We start from the raw sequence: 19,957 nt of genomic DNA on the forward strand, positions 1-19,957 counted from the left end.
CAAAGCTGCATAAAGAAGGGAAGTAAGGCCTGGGGCGCCTGGCCGTTGTTGGCAAAGCTGTTCAAAGGCAGATTTCTGGTACGGGAAGACAGACATGCCCCGCAATAAGATCAGCCAATGCCGCAATTGAAGGTAACGAAAAAACTCCGCCGGAGGGACATCCCGTGACTCCCGAAGAGAATTCCAGGTAGGGAAGGACCGAGAGGTCAAAAAGTGTCGTACCTGGGAAAAACCATTGGTCACCCACCAAGAAAACGCCCTTGGTTGATCTAAACCTGGTGGGAAGAGGGGGTTGTTAGTGATTAGGAGCAAAGGCAAAAAAGGTGACATTAGGCCACTGGAGTAACGTACCGAGTCCCACACTTGCAAGCCATGGAGCAAAATCGGACTCAGTGCCGTGGGACGCAGGGCAGAGGGAAGCCATAGAAGTGTCGATATCGCAATAGGGGCACAATTAGGTAGTTCCAGGAGGACCCAGAGAGGTATGTCTGAGGAAGCATGCAACATAGATAGCGGGGCGATCTGGCTCGCCTGATAATATTTAGTAACATTGGGAACCCCAAGGCCACCCTGAAGTCTATGGACAAAAAGCGTAGTTCTGGAAACTCTGGGGCGTTTATTGGCCCAGATAAAAAACGCATAATCTTTGCCTGAAGCAACCGAAGGAAATGAGGAGGAACCCGCACTGGGAGGGTGCGAAAATAGTATAGCAGTTTCGGCAAGATGGTCATTTTTACTGAATTAATCCGTCCAATCCATGACAGGTGTGGAAATTGCCAAGAATGCATAAGAGAGGACACAGAGCGAAGCAGTGGATAGTAGTTTGCAGCAAACAGTGAGTCATAGGTGGGGGTCAAGCGGATGCCTAGATATTCAAGAGAAGAAGAAGCCCATTTATAAGGGAAGTGGGACTGTAGGCGCGAAACCAAATCTGAGGCCAAAGTAATATTAAGCGCGACAGTCTTATCCAAATTGATACAGAGACCCGAAATCAAGGAGAAGCGCTCAAGAACCTGTTGCAAATTTGGAAGCGTCGTCAAGGGGCTAGTGAGAGTCAAGAGGGCATCGTCTGAAAAAAGGTTCAACTTGAACTCCTGTCCAGCGTATGGAACCCCCGAAATATTGCAATCAGTCCGGAGCGCCATTGCCAACGGCTCAAGCGCCAGGACAAAGAGTGCTGGGGACAGGGGGCATCCCTGTCTCGTACCTCGCCAAATAGGAAAGGAATCTGAGAAATACCCAGCGTATTTAACGGAAGCCGACGGGGAAGAATACAAGGCTTGAATCTAAGAAATAATAGAATCCCCAAAACCCCAGCGAGACAGCACAAACCGCAGATAGTCCCAGGATAGAGAATCAAAGGCTTTATATATGTCTAAGGACAGTAGGAATCCCGGTATTTTCCGTTGTTGTAGAAAATGTATAAGATGAACCACCTTACGAACATTATCACCCGCCTGTCTCCCAGGGATGAAACCCACTTGATCCCTGTGAATCAGGCTACGCAAATATTTATTGATACGACAGCTGAGAATCTTGCCTAATATCTTCAGGTCTTCATTAAGAAGAGAAATGGGCCGAAAGGCTTGCGGTTCCTGCACATCATCGGCTGTCTTAGGAATCATAGAGATATGAGCTCTAAGTGCGTCTGGAGAGGGCAAGGAGCCCTGTCGTAACTCATTAAAATAATCAGTCAAGAAGGGTGCTAACAGAGTTGCAAATTTCTTATAGTAGAGGCCGGAAAAGCCATCTGGACCTGGGGCCGCGGTGGACCGTAGAGATTTAATAGCTTGTAGCACTTCCAGTACGGTAACACCGGCATTGAGGGCCTTCTGCGCTGCCTCAGATAGTCCAGGGAGTTGGAGGTCTTGAAAAAATGCCTCTGCCTGAGCCACAGGGAAGGGATCTGGTTTAGCATAAAGACGCGAGAGAAAGTCCGCAATACAGGAGACAATCAGCTGGGGATTAGAAGTACAGCCACCCACGGGAAGTCGCAATCGGATCGGTTTGTGGGGTTTCCCCACAGAATTGAGTTTCCTGGCCAGCATCGGACCAGGCTTATTCGCACAGGAATAAAATTTGTGTTTGGTCCAACGCAGGGCCCGCTCCGCCTCTGAAGAGGCGAGTAGATCCAACTCTGCTGCCAGGGTGTCCCGGGCACGTTTACGGGCCATGGATGGGAATGACTTCCAACGAGCGTCTGCAGAGGCAAACAGAGAATGAAGCTCCAAAAGTCGGCGCTCCCGTTCCCGCTTCCGAACCGCCGCCAGCTGTATAACCTGACCCCGCACCGTGGCTTTATGCGCCTCCCACAGGGGAACTGCCGAAGAAACAGATCCCGAGTTTTCCACAAAATATGTGCGTACAAAAGATTCTATTTGTTGGCAAGTGACCTGAGTGGTCAATAAGGAATCATTAATGCGTCAGTGAAAAGGGCGCCGCACCGACCCAGAAAGGGCCAGGAGGAGTACCAAGGGATCATGGTCCGACCAGGGCGAGGAGGGAATAGTTATCTGCCTAACCAAAGGAAGCTGCTGAACACGCATGAATATATGGTCAATTCTACAAAAACTGTCATGAGGGTTAGAGTAGAATGTAAAGTCGCGCTCAGTTGGGTGAAATTCTCTCCAAACGTCCGCCAGCCCCGCCGTCCTCAAGAGAGAGCGCATACGTTCCTCTAGCACTAAGTCGTGAGAAGGGGCCGTCCCCTGGGCATATTGCCTGTCCAATGTAGAATCCAAGGTAACATTAGAATCTCCCAGAAGAAAAAGAAGACCCTTGGAGTGTCGGGAGACAATGGTGCAAAGATGAGAAAAGAATTTATGTTGAAAGCGATTGGGTGCATAATATGAGACAAAGGTAACCTCCTGATCCCAGAGGGTGCCCTGCAGAAGTAAGTACCTACCCGTGGGTCCGCTATATTCCGAGCACAGACAAAAGGAAGATTGCGCTTGAAAGCTATTAGTACACCTCGGCGTTTCTCAGGGGCCGCGGCAGTGTAAAAGGTGGGAAAGTGAGGCGAAAGATACCGCGGAGCAGAGGACTGGGAAAACCTGGTCTCCTGTAAACATACCACATCAATTTGTTGCGATTTGAGGTGATGAAAAACTTTAGCCCGCTTCTGAGGCGAATTGAAACCTTGAACGTTCTGTGAGTATACTTTCAGAAGGGGTGAGGCCATGGCGGTATCAGCACAGCACGCTCAGAAGAAAAAGCATAGGTTGGCCACCAGTTACCACTCCCAATGGCGCACGGACTATGGCATCCTGAAACCCTGCATGAGGAGAAAACAAAAAAGACAAAAAGGAAAAGAAAAGAAGGGAGAAAAAAAAGAAACAAGAAATATATATAACAGTACAAACGTGTCACGTCAATGGTGACATGCATCCTCCTATACCTTAAGGATACCGGTTGGGGGTGGCTCTACCACCGGACACATGGCTGCAAATGAAAACAACAAAAACATAAGCCCCCAGGGGGCAAAAAGGCAATTGACACAGTAGAACAGAACGCTAAAGTAATAACTAAGAGCACTTCCGCATCAACTTCCCGTTAGAAAACCCAGCTACACTAGGGGCCAACCCCCTCCAGGAGAACGGCCGTAGAACCTCTACATAGCCCAGGTGGTCCCCCACCCACCTCCCAAAAAGGCCAACATTCGAGCAGGCCCACCAGGCCAACCTCCCACCGGAGCCCGAAGGAGCCATCACCCCATACCCAAACGGGAATCCGAACAACGGCACCCGGACCCGAGATAGGCCAGGACAGCGAAAAGTCATAATCCACGAGTCCAAAAGGAGACCCCCCCCTATTTAGTGGCAGAACCCAAGGGAGTAGGCTGGATCAGGCTTAGCCTGGAACTCTAACAACTGGAAGAGCCCTAGGGGTCAAACTCACAGTCCCACCAGGAGAGTCCAACGGTGAAACACAACGCGGGAAATCCGAGATGCATCTTCAGCCTGGAGAAGAGCAGGATGGACTTGATCGTTGAGGGGTATGAGAGAGGGCCCTCTTTCTGTTGGATGACTGCTCCCAGAGGCGGCCTGGTGGAAGCGGCCTTGCTGGGGATCCAGTGGAGTGAGCCGGGCTCCGAGCAGCGATCCCAGGCGGAAGAAGGTGCAAAGATTCCAGGAGCGAATGGGCTTCCTCCGGTGTAACAACAGAATGACCGCGGCCCTGGTAGTTAAAGGTGAGGCGGAACGGAAAGCCCCAGGCGTATTTAATTCCGTGGTTCACCAGGGCCGAAGTGAAGGGCTTGAACTGACGTCGTTTCTGCAGAGTGGTCTGGGAGAGGTCCGCGAGGAGCTGGTAGCGATGTCCCTGGAATCTGAGATCTGGTTTGTTTCTGGCCGCCAAGAGAATGGTTTCCTTAGTGCGGTAGAAAGTGAACCTGATGATGATGTCCCTCGGGGGCCCATCCGGTCGTCTGGGGCCCAATGCACGATGAATGCGGTCAAATTCGAGCCGGTCGATGGGAATTGTAGGCGTCAGCTCCTGAAACAGAGCAGTAGCGGTGGAGGTGAGATCTGTGATCGTTTCAGGAATACCCCTTAACCGCAAATTGCCACGACGGGAACGGTTCTCGAAATCCTCAAGTCGGAGCAGCACACCCGCTAATTCTTTCTTGAGGTCACACAAATCCTGCTCATGACCCTCAATGACCGTGGCCGCCGCATCCATTTTATCCTCAAGATCATTCGTCCGATTGCCCAATTCTCGGATTTCACGTGAAAGTCGGTCAGCAAGCTTGGAGGTAGCGGAGGACAGTTCCGACTGTAGCATCGTCTTTATACGGTGCAGAAGCTCAGCGTCTCTCAGACCTGGAGGAGAAGACCGCAGGGATGCCGCTGATGCCAGGTCATCTTCACCCCTGGGATCCAGCCCACCCGCGGGTAGGGGCAGTGGGGGACCCGAAATCAGGACCGGGGCTTCAACCGTGGTCTCCGGGGGAAGACTCGATCCCGCGGCCGGGGCTCTGGAACTCTTCGGCGGCAGGCCAAAAATCAAGGCCGCGGCTTCACCCGCGATCTCCGGCGGGTAGGCCGCAACTTTAAAAACGGTCTGCCGGGCGCTGGAAGCGCGGGAGGAGGCTGTTTTTTTCCCCATTGGGGCACCAGGGGACGAGGGGCCAGGAGAGGTTGGAGGAGAGGCGAGAAATCCCCCCCTGAGGGCTTAAAATCGGCCGATGTGCCGGAGGTCAAGCAGCCAAATTTAAATAGCAGCCATTCTTCAGGCTGCTCACGAGCGCCCCCCGGCCAATGTCCCTTTAACTGCAGTGTCTGATCTTCTGTGCACTCAATGGGACCTTAGTTGGTGCACATAAGGATTCAAATCATCCTTGACGCAAAGGTAGAACTTCCTTAATAGAGGATGAACCCAAAAGGAAGGGAGCTGCCCCTTTAAGTGATATTGAATTTGAATGGTTCCCCCTTGGCACACACAGGGTGATGTATAAAATTTGGCAGACATTGACATTTGGTAAAATTGGTTCTTCCTTGGGCCACAGCAGCAAACTGCAATAATGATGGAGCACCTTGGGTCAGTAGGCCGAACAACGTGGGTCTTAACACAGGTAGCTTGAGAAACAATAGTAGTCAAACTGAGTAGAAAGTAACTGGATTTGGTAAGGTCATGTGCCACTTAGATGGCTTGAGTATGGAATTCTCTCACCCAATCCATGGCCTCAGTTAGGTGGCGGATGGTCTCTCTGTAGTTGGGGGCCCTGTTTCCACATGGTTCCTCCTTCAGAGATCACTTTGGACAGCAGCATTCCGGCCCACCTGCTTGCAGGGCTGTTCAATTGACTTGTCAACGATGTCAGTGAACAGCAATTAATCCTCTCCCCTTCACTCTTTGCTGTCTGGCTTAGCTGGGACATCCAGTGTCCGACATGATCTTCTCCTTACACCTGCTCTCCACCTCTCTCTCCATCCACTTCCTGTCTTTGTGTTCTGGAGCATCTGCATTTATCTGCTCCTGCCCATCCAGCAGCTACTCTGGGAAATGTAGTTTGTCAACGCACAGTTAGACAGTGAAGTCCTGAAATCAGCCTACAAATACAACAAAGCTTTCCAACAGAATCTGTATAACTGGGGCTGTAGGACACTACCATCTTGTGTCAATTTAACATCCTGCAAACAGTATTACAGCAGGCTGTTACACACATAATAGTAGGCAAACAGGAGCTCAGAGAACTAGAAAGTTGCTCAGGCAATGTGGGCTGCACTGATCATATCTTATATAGGAGAGAAAACTGAGAGGTGGGCAAGGAAGAGAAAGAAGGGAAAGGAAATATAAACCTACAGAATAGCAGGTGACACCCACAGGTGAGCACAGAAGTCAAACAACACAACAAACCAATACAGCAAAGAAGTAAGAAAAACACAGGCAGGAGACCTGCCGCCTAAATCGTGACAGTATACAGATCTTCCCAAGAAATGTAAATTCCTGCTTGTGCAATTGGCTTGCTAATTTTCCCAGAAGATACAAGTAAAATTTTAAGCGTCCTCTGCAATGGTAATTATATTTTTGGTGAGATACTGCCTAAGGGTTAATTACTTCTAAAGGGATGCAGACAGTACAATTTTCATAATTAGAACACTGCAAGTGCATCAGCTGATTAGATTGAACACAAACACTGCCATTCAGGAACCAGACTTCCAAGGACACACTTCAACAAACAGCTTTTTCTTAAGAACAGCAACAGGTAGAGCAGTTACAAAGTTTGGTAACAATCATCATCCAGCAGGGATTGTTTTTTTTCTCAACAAAAGTGGAGTTCATCTTTAACCTTTTACTTCTACCAGTGTTCATTCTTCAATCAAGATTATTCTTTTTTGAATCCTTATGTGCACCAACCTGGTGCCTTGTGTGTGACATCACTCGGGATGGACAAGAGAGCAGGGAGGTTGGGGATCAGCACGCCAGGAGGGGAGGGCTGGCTGGGATCAGCGCAGGACACTGATGCATATTGTTTCCCGCTGCAGTTCGGCAGCTTGACTGTCAGCCATGTGGGGATGCAATCTACCCTTTGTCTGCTTGTGAGGGATGGGCAGATTATGGCGGAACCCCTGGGGACCTCTCACAGTACATTGGTTGAGAAACACTGCTCTAGAAGTTGGCCTCATCATTTTACTGAGAGGAGGAAAAGAAAAAACTATTTACTGACCAGACTATAGGTAAACATTATGCAGTGATGGTGGCGAACAATAATAGGATGTTGTAAAGATGATAAAGATAAACTAATTTGTCAAAAGTACTCTCTTACCTGTCAATTAAGGCCTTAGAGGAGGACAGAACCTACAACAATCACCCAATTGTAGGATGTACAAGATGGAGCCCACAAGTAAACTAAATTGGAGCTTTTCGCCTGCAGTGCTTCCTAGTGGAGGAAATTTGGTGCTAAGATCTAAGCGTTGCTCCCTCCCTAAGTTGGTCTCTGCCTTTCACCCTAATTGGAACATTGTCCTACTGACTTTTCATGCAGCCTCAGTTCACTAGAAGGGAATCTCCCTTCATTGTCTGCATGTGGTTTGTGATGGGGGTGGGGGTTAATAATTGCCCAGAGATAGGCTTTGAAAAACCTTGCACTGATAGATTTAGCTGATACAAGATATTTATATACAAAATCACTTTGTCTGTAGGCTGAGCTGAATGGGATTGAATGATTGGCTTAACTCAGATCAGAATGAACAGCTTATCATTCTCTAACTGAAAACATACCTCTATTTCCACAAGTGAACCAAAGCATCTTTAACAGGTTAAAGTATTTCTGTAGGAAAGAGTGGAGAGAGATTAGACCCTCTGTCTAGGTTTTATTGCTGTCAGCCTCTATTTGTGCAGGTAAATTTTATCAGTGAGAAAGCAAGAGAGGGGAAATCCAAAGTTTTAGGGCTGTCCCAAGAAGAAAAGATAAGGCAAAATTTTCCAATGGGGATATTGGTTCCAAGGACAACTGTCTAAGGGTCCATTCACACCAGCCACCCCTTTATAACGCAGTGGATGATGTGTGGTGTGGTCCGGCGGGTATCACTGCTTTGTACCGCAATGTTTTTTTTTAATTGAACTTTATTGAAATGTCACAAAGACATTTCATTAAATTCAGTTAGCTGCCACGCGGTGAGAGGTGGTGCCTCGCGCTACACTGTGGTGCGCTGAAAAAGGTAGTGCATTCACTACTCTTTTTCAATGCACAGTGCCTGCACACCAGAACAACTCAGTGTTGTGAATTGGTCATACAGGAGACAAGGCATTTTACCTTGTCATGCGGTGGGACTGCGCTGGAATAACCACTCAGCACAGTCCTACTACACGTGGTGTGAATGGACTCTAAATTTTTGTTGCATTTGCTCTGGAACAAGAAGTAAAGGGAAATGTCCCTATGGTGCACAGGCAGCAAAATAATAACCTGGCAGGGGTGTTAATCATTCCCTACCAAGGGCCTCTTCCCCACAACCCTGGTCAGTGGTTGTGGGGGTCTGTGGGTGTGGGGTTTATCGGAATCTGGAAGCCCACTTTAACAAGGGGGCCCCCAGATCCTGGCCCCCCATGTGAATGAGTATGGGGTAAATGGTATCCATTCACAAAAAAAACCTGTAGTATGAAAAAAGACAGGCTTTGACAAGTTCTTTATTAAAAGAAGGAAAATAAAAGAATGTCCCACGAAGTAGATCCAACGTCAATCATAATGCCCACTGCTGCTACCGGAAAAAAGAAAAAAAAAAGGCTCTGCTCCTGATGCTGGCTCCTGGCTGTCTGTAGTGACTTTTGGGGGACTATTTATCAAAAACATAATTCTATTCCAACAGCCACAAGCCCAGCCGTCTGTTAAGGGTTAACCTTTCTTGGTTAGAATTCAAATGACCTTCTAGTGAAATTACACACACACAATGAGTAGAAGGGACTCTTTCCAGAGACAATAGACTATTTGAATATCTACAGGTGGTCCCAAGACAGACAATCCTGAGAGCTTATGTGGTGACTATAAGACTAGCAAAAGTATATATTATCAACAAGCGCTATTGTCTATTGGAGTTGAGGAGATTGCACCTACAAAAAGTTAATTAGAAAGTCAAATACAATGTTGGACTTCCAAACAGTGAATCACCACACATGACCAAATTAACAATACGTAAGACCATACTTGTAAGTCTGAGAAGATTAAACAAAACCTTGGAGAGAGTGATAAGCCAACAGACTTCTCAAACGAAGGCTACAAGGATAACTGGTTGTTTACCCTATTATCTTAACAATGGACAAGTAAACAGCGGTTTCCTGTGTCATTCCTAAGACCCAAAAGGTGAAACTCAGAACTTATATTTCTACCCACAAAGACATTAAAGAAAAGACACATTATTCACACTCTTTCTCAAACAAAAATATATTCAGCAGAGTTGGGGATTGTATACCATTAAATTGAGTATGAAATGGTGAAAAGTAAGATATTTTGTGAATTGGTATCAGTTGTATGTTTCTATCAGAAAGCAAATGTTTTCACACAAGTTTGAACCTCAGGGAAATGAATAACTGAATACACATATATCTTCTATGGTTCCTATCCAGGACATTATAGGTAGAATCAAATATATATTTGGATGAGATGTCTATTTAATACCTAAAATCACCTTGGGTTCCACCCGAGGTATGAGTCATCATAAATACTCAAATTGTTTTGTGATCCCTGACTGCCCCCCAGTGGACAGGTGAGAGATAGCTTAGGTACATACACTTCTCGACCAGCCAATCAAAAAGCCTGTTGGGAGGGTCTTTTAGAACAATGGTTTGGATGGTATAAAAAGCCATGCACCTCATTGAAAAAAAAAACCACACACAAAAAGAGCAAGCTAAGAAAAATCCAAGGAAACCGACAAGCTGAAGAAATCTGACGAGGCTGAAATCTATCCTATCTGAAGAACTACTACTTAATCCTTTCAAACTTTTAAAAACTTTTACTAAAACTTCTAACTCTCTGTACTTCTACCATCCTACATTTTTCCAACTTTACCACCTATTGCACTATATCTCACTTGCCCCCTGCGGCCATTACTGAAGGCGTTTCAATTGCCAGCTGAATCCACTGGGGAGGCGTCATAATCCAGGTTCTGGGTGTGGTGAAACTGTTTAGATCTAATATTGTATTGTATATTTCCTCTGTTGCTTAGAGTGATAAGAATTACATTAGAGCAATAATAACTGCATTGGGTGTTCATATATAGATAGAGAGATCCAGATTATTACTGCTAAAATTGTTTGGTGTCATATAAAAAAATTTACATATTGCATAAATAATTAATTTTTATTGGTTAGAGTACAATTTATCAGGGAATATTTTCTCCCATTCCTATGGCCACGTTTTGGGAGAAAATTACCTCTGAAGTACTCTAAAATTACCATTTATCACTAAATTTAATTGTAATCTTTATTATCATTATTTAGAACATTGTTTGGTGTATAATATTGGTATAGTATATCTTTGATCGTGTGTACCAGTATCCATTTATTACCAGTCTTTTGCGTTTTGTGTTAATATATATATAATTTTTGTACATAAATAAATTTATATATTTATTTATTATAAGGCAATTTTTGTGTGTATGGTACGAAATCATACTGGCTAAAAGGACTCAATGTATATTAATAAGTGGTGATCAAATTATAAAAGGTGTCCAAATTATTGGTTCATTAAATATTTGCCGTATTTTAACGGCTGGAGGCACTGTGATATTTTATTTAAGGGAAAAGGACACCGCCCTTCATAAGTAGAATAAATCCTTACATAAACCACCACACGTCTGACTGCTCCACTGGCTTGAAAGTTGGGGCCACCCAGTAATATTACCCATGTGACCACACCCCATGTGACATCATCAACCGGAGGATGCTGGGTCAATGGTATTGGTATCAATAGGGCTTGGTATGGATGGAGGGGGGTGACCCTACGTTGTTTTTTAAAATCATATTTTAATGGCTGGCAATTTTTTTTTTTACAATCAGCTATTAGCACAGTAACATCAATAAACACAATATTAATATATATATACGTATATACCAGTATAGCTATAGATCAGTATTACCCCTTGCAACTTTTGCAGCAATATGTCCCCAGCTAAACTGACATCTCTTTAGGCTCAGTCACTTGTTAGCAGTTGTTCATCACATCTAAGAAAAACAGTCTCCAGGGGTAACTCTTTGAAAGGATGATAAATGGGACTCTGTCTCTCTGGGGCTAGTTTTTTTCTGTTGTCAATTGTTGGTGTTGTACAATCTCTGAGGTGCCTTACCTGGGATGGTCACATGCCTCCTCTGCGATTTCCAACACTCTGACCTCTCTCTGCGGTGGGAGATGTTGTTGCGGTCGGTAACTGCCGTCGTGTGTGACTGGTACCAATGATCACAGTTGCTGACTTCAGCTGCTGTAGATAACTGTTGTCCATAGCAACCTATGCTGTTCTGGAAACAGTGTCAGTCTACTTCACAGTAGGGGCTGCAGACTAGCTCCCACATGTCCTCTGCAAAGGCCCACATGGCTCTCCTCCTCCCCCTTCCTCCTTGCAAAGCATCCTGGTCTTGTAGTTCTGTGCAGTATAAAATTACATTGTCTGCCTCTGTAATGAAACTGCAACTCCCACAAACACTACAGTACTGCTGAGCCAAACAAACCCTTTCTGACAACATGCAGTCTTAAAAGGAAAACAGTACTTTAAAAAGGGAAACAGCAATGGCCCCACTACACTCTCCCCCCACTCAAATCTTTGGGTCCACCAAAAGGATAACTCTGTATATACAAATTTCAACAGTTTTGCAAAAATTACACAACATTTCAAATTATACACCCTTTCTTCGAGAAGGTAGACTCAATTTGCATCACCTCTTAAGAAATGAGGTGGGTAGGGGGAAATTCCACCAAGGTGTGCTGATGGCCTGGGGAGGACTCAAGTCTTTTGATACATCTATGGACAGGGTGGATACCTCAGGTGATCTTCACACAGTAGTTACAGCTTCTTCTGTGCTATTACCGGATAAGTCGTAAGTGAGTCTCTGCGGAGGTCCCACCAGTCGCTTAGACCTTGATTCTAGAAGCCATGAGGGACCTTCATCTGCAGAACCATCTTCTAGTTGAAGTACAGGTTGAGGGGACTCAATTCTCTCTTCTTCTGGAGAAATAGGGGTTTCTCCTGAGCTGGTTCCAGGGGTGCCATTTATCATTCTGAGTGGGGGTCTCACTGTTCTCTTAACTCTCTGTTCTTTGGGCTCAAGGTGCGTCTCTTCACAGGGTTCTTCATCAGGTCCAAGGTGGCTTTCCTCAGAAAATCCTCCTTCAGGTTGAGAGGTATTCTCATCCAGCAATTCCTCATCCAGTTTAGAGAATAACAGATAGTCTTCCTCTACTAGCTCTGTGTTTACCGGTTCCCGAGGTATGAATTCAGGTGCATCGGGCCAAAGTATGCCTGAGTGCTGGTTAGCAGTGGATGTAGATGGAGTGGCATCCATGGACTCAGATGGCCACAACCATCCAACCTCCTTTCCCCCTATGCTTTTCTGGGAGGAAGAGTTGCCAAGACTCTTCTGAGTCACCCAAGGGGCCCCTTTGGTAGACCACCCCGCCTGACAACTGCTTTCGATTACACTTCTTGTGAACCAATCGAGCCTCCTTTGGGAAGTCTGCTGCTAGCAAAAGTTCTGAGTGACCATTCTTCAAAGATTTCAAAGTCAGGCAACAAAGAGGATCCTCTGTTTGATCCTTCCTCAAGTCTTTCTTGGAAAGGGCAGGTAGTCCCTCATCCCACACTTGGGTTAGGTCACAGTAGAGCCTTGGGACTCCAATAGTGGTTGCTCCAAGGGTTTCAGCCCCCGTTGCTCCTCTACCTCGGTACTCAATCCCTTGACACAAAGCCTGAACATTTTCTGTTGTCAATCGAGTCCACTCTTCCTTAGAAGCTCCCGGGTCATGGGGTCTTCTTGACAGAGCATCAGCATCTCCATTTCCAACTCCAGGTCGGTACTTCAAGCTGAAAAGGAAACTGGAAAGTGCTGTAAACCATCAATGTCCTGTGGAATCAAGTTAAGCCGTGGTAAAGACATATGTGAGCGGGTTGTTATCTGTCTTGACCTCAAATTCTGCACTATACAGGTATTCTTTCAACTTGTTCATGACAGCCCATTTCAATGCCAAGAACTCCAACTTGTGGGTAGGGTAGTTTCTCTCAGATGGAGTAATGCTTCGACTCACATAAGCGACAGGTCTCAAACATCCATCACATTCTTGATACAACACACCACACAGTCCATCTCTGCTGGCATCAACATGGAGCTCATAGGGCTTTCTAGGGTAAGTGTAGGCTGAGACTGGGGCATTAGTCAAGCTCCACTTCAACTGAAGGAATGCTTGTCCACATTGATCAGACCACTCTCCCTCTATGGACTCTTGAGACTTTCTCGCCCTGTTAGCTTGCTGGACTCCCTCTGAGGCTTCTTTCTCCCTGTCATCTTCACCAGCCTGCAGAAGTCCAGTGAGAGGTCTGGCTTTCTTGGTGAATCCTTCCACAAACCTCCTGTTAGTAAGAGCAGAACCCCAGAAATGACCTCAACTCTTGCATATTTCGAGGACTTGGCCATGTGGTGACGGCTTCCAATTTCTTAGGGTCAGTTGCTACTCCCACAGCTGAGACAACTTGCCCGAGGTAGGTGACTAATGACAGGTAAAACTGGCACTTCTCAAGAGACAGCTTCAACCCCTCTTCATAATGTTGTCTTAGGACCTTCTCCAGACGCTCCTCATATTCTTCCAGAGTACGTCCAAAGACAATTATGTCATCTAGATACATCAGTACTTCAATCAGATTCATGTCACCAACAGTCCTTTCCATCAAATGCTGGTAGGTAGCAGGGACTCCAGACAGGCCTTGCGGCATACACTCAAATTCAAAGAACCCCACAGGGCAGATGAAAGCAGTTTTCTTTCGGTCATCTGGATGCATGGGAATCTGATGGTACCCACTTCTCAGGTCCAACACGCTGAGCCATTTGGCCCCTGAAAGATATTGCAGGGCATCTTCTATCCCTGGTGTAGTGTACTGGTCTGGAATGGTTCTCTTATTGAGGGTGCAATAATCAATGCACATCCTCAATGACCCATTCTTCACCACCACATGGGGGGGAGCATAGGGACTTCAGGAGTCCTGAATAATTCCTGTCCTCTTTAACTCTGCAATATGTTCCCTGAGGTCATCTAAATCCGCTAATGGGATTCGTCAAGACTTCTTTCGAAATGGCTTATCCTCTTGTAGATGAATATGGTGCTGTTTGCTCTTTGCACATCCCACGTCAAACTCATTTGCCGAGAAAAATTTCCCCCACTTTAAAAGTTGTGTTCTGGCCCATTCTCTCCATTCAGACATCATAGGAGAGCCCTCTGGATAGAATTGGTCCTCTGATAATTCTTCATCGGCTTCCCTCACTGTATCATGTGGTGTGATGAGTGTGGCTGGGTTCACTTGCCCTATCATCATTAGGGCCCGCAGCTTCACTGGAGAATCAGTAACATTGAGAACACTGACAGGAACCTTTCCATGGGCTCTCTAAGGCCTTCATTTAAATGATTTCTGGAATCAGTTCCAAACCCAAATCTGTCGCCTGTGGGTCGCCTTCAAAGACAATGTAAGGACCAGGTTGGTCCCAATTCAATTTAACTGAAATCCTCATACACGCTACTTCAACAGGTTGTAAAACCTTTTCTGCCCTGTCCAACTTCCATAGTTTTCCCACTCCTTCAGCTGGAGCCTTCTGTTCCTGAATCAACCTCTGGGACACCGAGAGCAATGCGGGATGTACACTTTCAGCTGCAATCTCACTCTCTGAGACATGAGGAGTGAGTAACTATCAAACTAAGTCAGTGTTTGTCCCTACAATCATGGAACTCCAAGTTGCCCCTGGAGGGCGGGGACATACAGTGGCCAATGTGACAGAAGGTACTGGCTGTCCTACGATAGATGTGCCAAATTCAAGATCGACTGGGAGATATCCGTCATAAGGGAGCTTCTTAGTTTCTATACCCCAGATCTCTAGACTTTCTAATTTCCACAAGGGCAAGTGTCTCAGGTGAACCTGCCTGGCTGCTTTGGTGCGGTTTGCTCGGCTGTTTGAGCTTGAACCCGTTTTGGTTTGTGAGCGTTTCTGTTGCTGTCTACACTGATGGCTTTGAGTTTGGTGTGCACTGATCCCCTCTGATTTGGGACCATCAGAGAATAGCTTGGGCAGCCTAACTGAGGCTTTAGGTGAGACTTGATACAAATATTTGGGCCCCACCTGCCCTTCGTTTACAGTTTGGGAACTAGAGCGAACTAACTTAATTGGGCACCCGGTTGGCTCCCTCACCTGGGCCCTCTGGAGTTTCCCACCGTCTTGTGATTTCCTTGTGGCTTGGGTGGGCTGGAACAATCACACTGATAATGACCAATGCCTCCACAATTGTAACAGACCACTGAAGAGTGTTCTCTAATAGGAACATTTTGTGTTCTCTCTGCCTGGGTGAGTTTCCATACCTTTTCCCCCTGGGATGTGGCAATCCTGGCAGTCAGTAATGTCATCAACTCCATCATCTGTGACATCTGAGTCTTCAAAAGGTCTATTTCTGAACTGTCATAGGACATGTTGACCATTCGAAGTTCTGTAATCAGCGTAGATCCTGATCCTTTCTTTTTCTCCTCCAAGATGGCCTCTTCCTCGTGTACCTTCTTGATAAGCTTAGGGTATCGCTGTGAAGTACCTCCTGGTAAAGTCTTCAACTGAATCCAGATAGGATTCAGTGCACCTCTCAGGATCTGTTTCATTCTGACTTGGTCTACATCTGTAGGCTCTATTCCGTTCTTCAGTACAATCTAATACAGCATTTTATTTAGTCGTCGAATATACTTAGACAACTGTTCCTCTTCCCGGTGAAATGAATGTTCAAACAGGTAGATTAAATCTGTAGCTTTCTCTGTGTGTCCAAATTCATCTTGTAACATGCGAAGATAATCATAAGCTGTACAGGACTCGACTGGATTTCAGACCTCTAATGGCTTCTGCTGCAATACCTTTCAAACACTCAGTATTTCGCTGTTTATTTTAAGCCTCTAGTGCTTGCATAGCCTGTTCCATCCAGGTTTCATACTCCTCTTCCCCAGGTGGCACAGGGACCTTCCCGGAATAGAATCACAGCTTGCAATATCCATAATTGATGGACGCAGCGGAGGTTTGGACTAAAGTCTCCACCAGCTTTCCTATATCAGTGAAAAATGTAGCAAGAGGGAACCCTATACTTGGAGCGGAAGTAGTATCTGACATTCCTGATCCTGACGCTTTTGAGCTAGTAATCTCAGGGTGTTCATCCAGCGTACTTGTCTGTATAAGCTGGGCTTCAAGGACCCCTGGAAACAGGTTGAGATCCCTCTCTTCCATTCTAACAGAGCATAAGTACTGGAGACTGCCTGATCACCCTTCAGGTCCACTACGATTGTCTTCTGATCAGGTACTAAAGTTGACAATACTTTCTGGACTTTTCCCTCTGTCCAGGTGGCACCAGAGAGACACATAATTACACAGAGCCCCAAGTTGCCATTCTGCTCTTCACACCACTTGGCTGCGGTAGCAGAATCCATCATGGTGGCTTGGCTAGTAGAGGTGGTTATCACTCTGTAACAGGGACCAGAAGGTATCCCGGATGAGACTCTCACATGTAGTGCTCACCCCGAAGGAGCCACTGGAAATAACGGGTACTTCTGTCCTTACTTCAGTGATGATCCATATGTATATATTGGATCCACAGTACACCAATATACCTTGTGGGAAGTTTTATAACAGGTTTAATAAGACAGGAAAAACTCTGCAAATAGACTGCAAATTAACTTGGAAAATAGCAGTTAAATGCACTGAATGCACAAACCTTCTAGAATTGGCACAATAACATCAATAAACACAATATTAATATATATATGTACAGTGGGGATCGAAAGTTTGGGCACCCCAGCTAACAATTTATATTAATGTGCATAAAGAAGCCAAGGAAAGATGGAAAAATCTCCAAAAGGCATCAAATTACAGATTAGACATTCTTATAATATGTCAACAAAAGTTAGATTTTATTTCCATCATTTAAACTTTCAAAATAACAGAAAACAAAAAAATGGGGTCTGCAAAAGTTTGGGCACCCTGCAGAATTTATAGCATGCATTGCCCCCTTTGCCAAGCTGAGACCTGCCAGTGTCATGGATTGTTCTCAATCATCGTCTGGGAAGACCAGGTTATGTCAATCTCAAAGGTTTTAAATGCCCTGACTCATCTGACCTTGCCCCAACAATCAGCACCATGGGTTCTTCTAAGCAGTTGTCTAGAAAACTGAAACTGAAAATAGTTGACGCTCACAAAGCTGGAGAAGGCTATAAGAAGATGGCAAAGCGTTTTCAGATGTCAATATCCTCTGTTCGGAATGTAATTAAGAAATGGCAGTCATCAGGAACAGTGGAAGTTAAAGCAAGATCTGGAAGACCAAGAAAAATATCAGACAGAACAGCTCACAGGATTGTGAGAAAAACAATTCAAAACCCACGTTTGACTGCACGAAGGGATCAGAAAGATCTGGCAGACACTGGAGTTGTGGTACACTATTCCACTATAAAGAGATACTTGTACAAATATGGTCTTCATGGAAGAGTCATCAGAAGAAAACCTCTTCTACATCCTCACCACAAAAATCATCGTTTGAACTTTGCAAATGAACATATAGACCAGCCTGATGCATTTTGGAAACAAGTTCTGTGGACCGATGAGGTTAAAATTTAACTTTTTGGCCGGAATGAGCAAAGGTACGTTTGGAGAAGAAGGAGCACAGAATTTAATGAAAAGAACCTCTGTCCAACTGTTAAGCATGGAGTTGGATCAATCATGCTTTGGGGTTGTGTTGCAGCCAGTGGCACAGGGAACATCTCACGAGTAGAAGGAAAAATGGATTCAATAAAATTTCAGCAAATTTTGGATGGTAACTTGTTGCCATCTGTGAAAAAGCTGAAGTTAAAGAGAAGATGGCTTCTACAAATTGATAATGATCCTAAACACACCTCGAAATCCACGGGGGATTACATCAAGAGGCGTAAACTGAAGGTTTTGCCATGGCCTTCCCAATCTCCTGACCTCAACATAATTCAAAATCTATGGATAGACCTTAAAAGAGCAGTGCGTGACAGACAGCCCAGAAATCTCAAAGAACTGGAAGACTTTTGAAAGGAAGAATGGGCAAAGATACCTCAAACAAGAATTGAAAGACTCTTGGCTGGCTACAAAAAGCGTTTACAAGCTGTGATACTTGCCAAAGGGGGCAGTACAAGATATTAACTCTGCAGGTTGCCCAAACTTTTGCAGACGCCATTTTTTTGTTTTCTGTTATTTTGAAAGTGTAAATGATGGAAATAAAATCTAACTTTTGTTGACATATTATAAGAATGTCTAATCTGTAATTTGATGCCTTTTGGAGATTTTTCCATCTTTCCTTGGCTTCTTTATGCACGTTAATACAAATTGTTAGCTGGGGTGCCCAAACTTTCGATCCCCACTGTATATACCGGTAAAGCTATAGATCAGTATTACTCCTTGCAACTATTGCAGCAATATGTCCCCAGCTAAACTGACATCTCTTTAGGCTCAGTCACTTGTTAGCAGTTGTTCATCACGTCTAAGAAAAACAGTCTCCAGGGGTTAACTCTTTGAAAGGATGATAAATGGGACTCTGTCTCTCTGGGGCTAGTTTTTTGTCTGTTGTCAATTGCCTGTGCTGCACAATCTCTGAGGTGCCTCACCTGGGATGGTCACATGCCTCCTCTGCGATTTCCAACACTCTGACCTCTCTCTGTGGTGGGAGATGTTGTTGCTGCCGGTAACTGCCATCACGGGTGACTGGTACCAATGATCACAGTTGCTGACTTCAGCTGCTGTAGATAACTGTTGTCCATAGCAACTTCTGCTGTTCTGGAAACAGTGTCAGTCTACTTCACAGTAGGGGCTGCAGCCTAGCTCCCACATGTCCTCTGCAAAGACCCACATGGCTCTCCTCCCCCCCCTTCCTCCTTGCAAAGCATCCTGGTCTTGTAGTTCTGTGCAGTATAAAGTCATATTGTCTGCCTCTTTAATGAAACTGCAACTCCTGCAAACACTCCAGTACTGCTGAGAGCTGAGCCAATCAAACCCTTTCTGACAACATGCAGTCTTAAAAGGGAAACAGTTCTTTAAAAGGGAAACAGCAATGAACCATCTGTGCAATTATACACTGGCTCCCTGGCGACTTCTTTTTACTCCCCACTGTAGGAAAGATTTTAATTTGTCGACAGGGTCGTTCAGAGCAATCCTATTCTTAAGATGTCACTCTTGTCATGCCTTTTTTATTCATTTCTCATTTACTTTGGTTTTATATGTCCTTTTCATTGATAGCAAGCATTTTTGGATACACAATGAAAGTCATACAAAATGTAATTTTATAACAATGTAGGGAATGCAAACAATTACTAAAACAGCTCTTTAGCAAATAATCTCATAAATATTTGTGATGTATTTTATGTCCTGCCATACACACCAGGTTTCCACAATGCTGACAAGATACAGGTCGCAGGAATGTCCTTTCTGAAAAGTTGTGGATAAATCCCATTTTACAATCCAGCACAGAGCTAGCTCTCAGAAAATATGACATCATCTCCTGTTTACTGATTTTTCCATCCCTATATAATATAGACAAAGAAAAGAAAATTATTGCAGAACAGAAGACGAGAATTATGGAAAAGATGATTTACATATTTACATTTAAACCAATCATGATACTCTGGAAATACAGCAAACAACACAATTTTATGGAGGCACACAAGCAACAAAGCCAAGATAAAAATAGAAGTTTTAGTTCTGCAATGAATATACAAATAAAGCCATCCTACAAAAAGTA

General features: G+C 45.1%; 1 protein-coding gene across 1 annotated transcript in view; it reads right to left on the minus strand.

Moving 5' to 3' along the window:
- LOC149452127 (RAS guanyl-releasing protein 2-A-like) overlaps nucleotides 1-19,733 on the minus strand; it is a 181,510-nt gene extending 161,777 nt beyond the window's left edge. The window contains exon 1 of the mRNA XM_089689742.1: nucleotides 19,598-19,733. Coding sequence (XP_089545868.1) covers nucleotides 19,598-19,714 — 117 coding nt within the window. The 5' untranslated portion in view covers nucleotides 19,715-19,733. The remainder of the gene's footprint in view (nucleotides 1-19,597) is intronic.
- Nucleotides 19,734-19,957: the final 224 nt, after the last annotated feature.

Source organism: Staurois parvus, unplaced genomic scaffold (genome assembly GCF_062004578.1).
Source record: "Staurois parvus isolate SC_StPar_1 unplaced genomic scaffold, SC_StPar_1.0 ptg000495l, whole genome shotgun sequence".
NCBI classification, from domain to species: Eukaryota; Metazoa; Chordata; class Amphibia; order Anura; family Ranidae; genus Staurois; species Staurois parvus.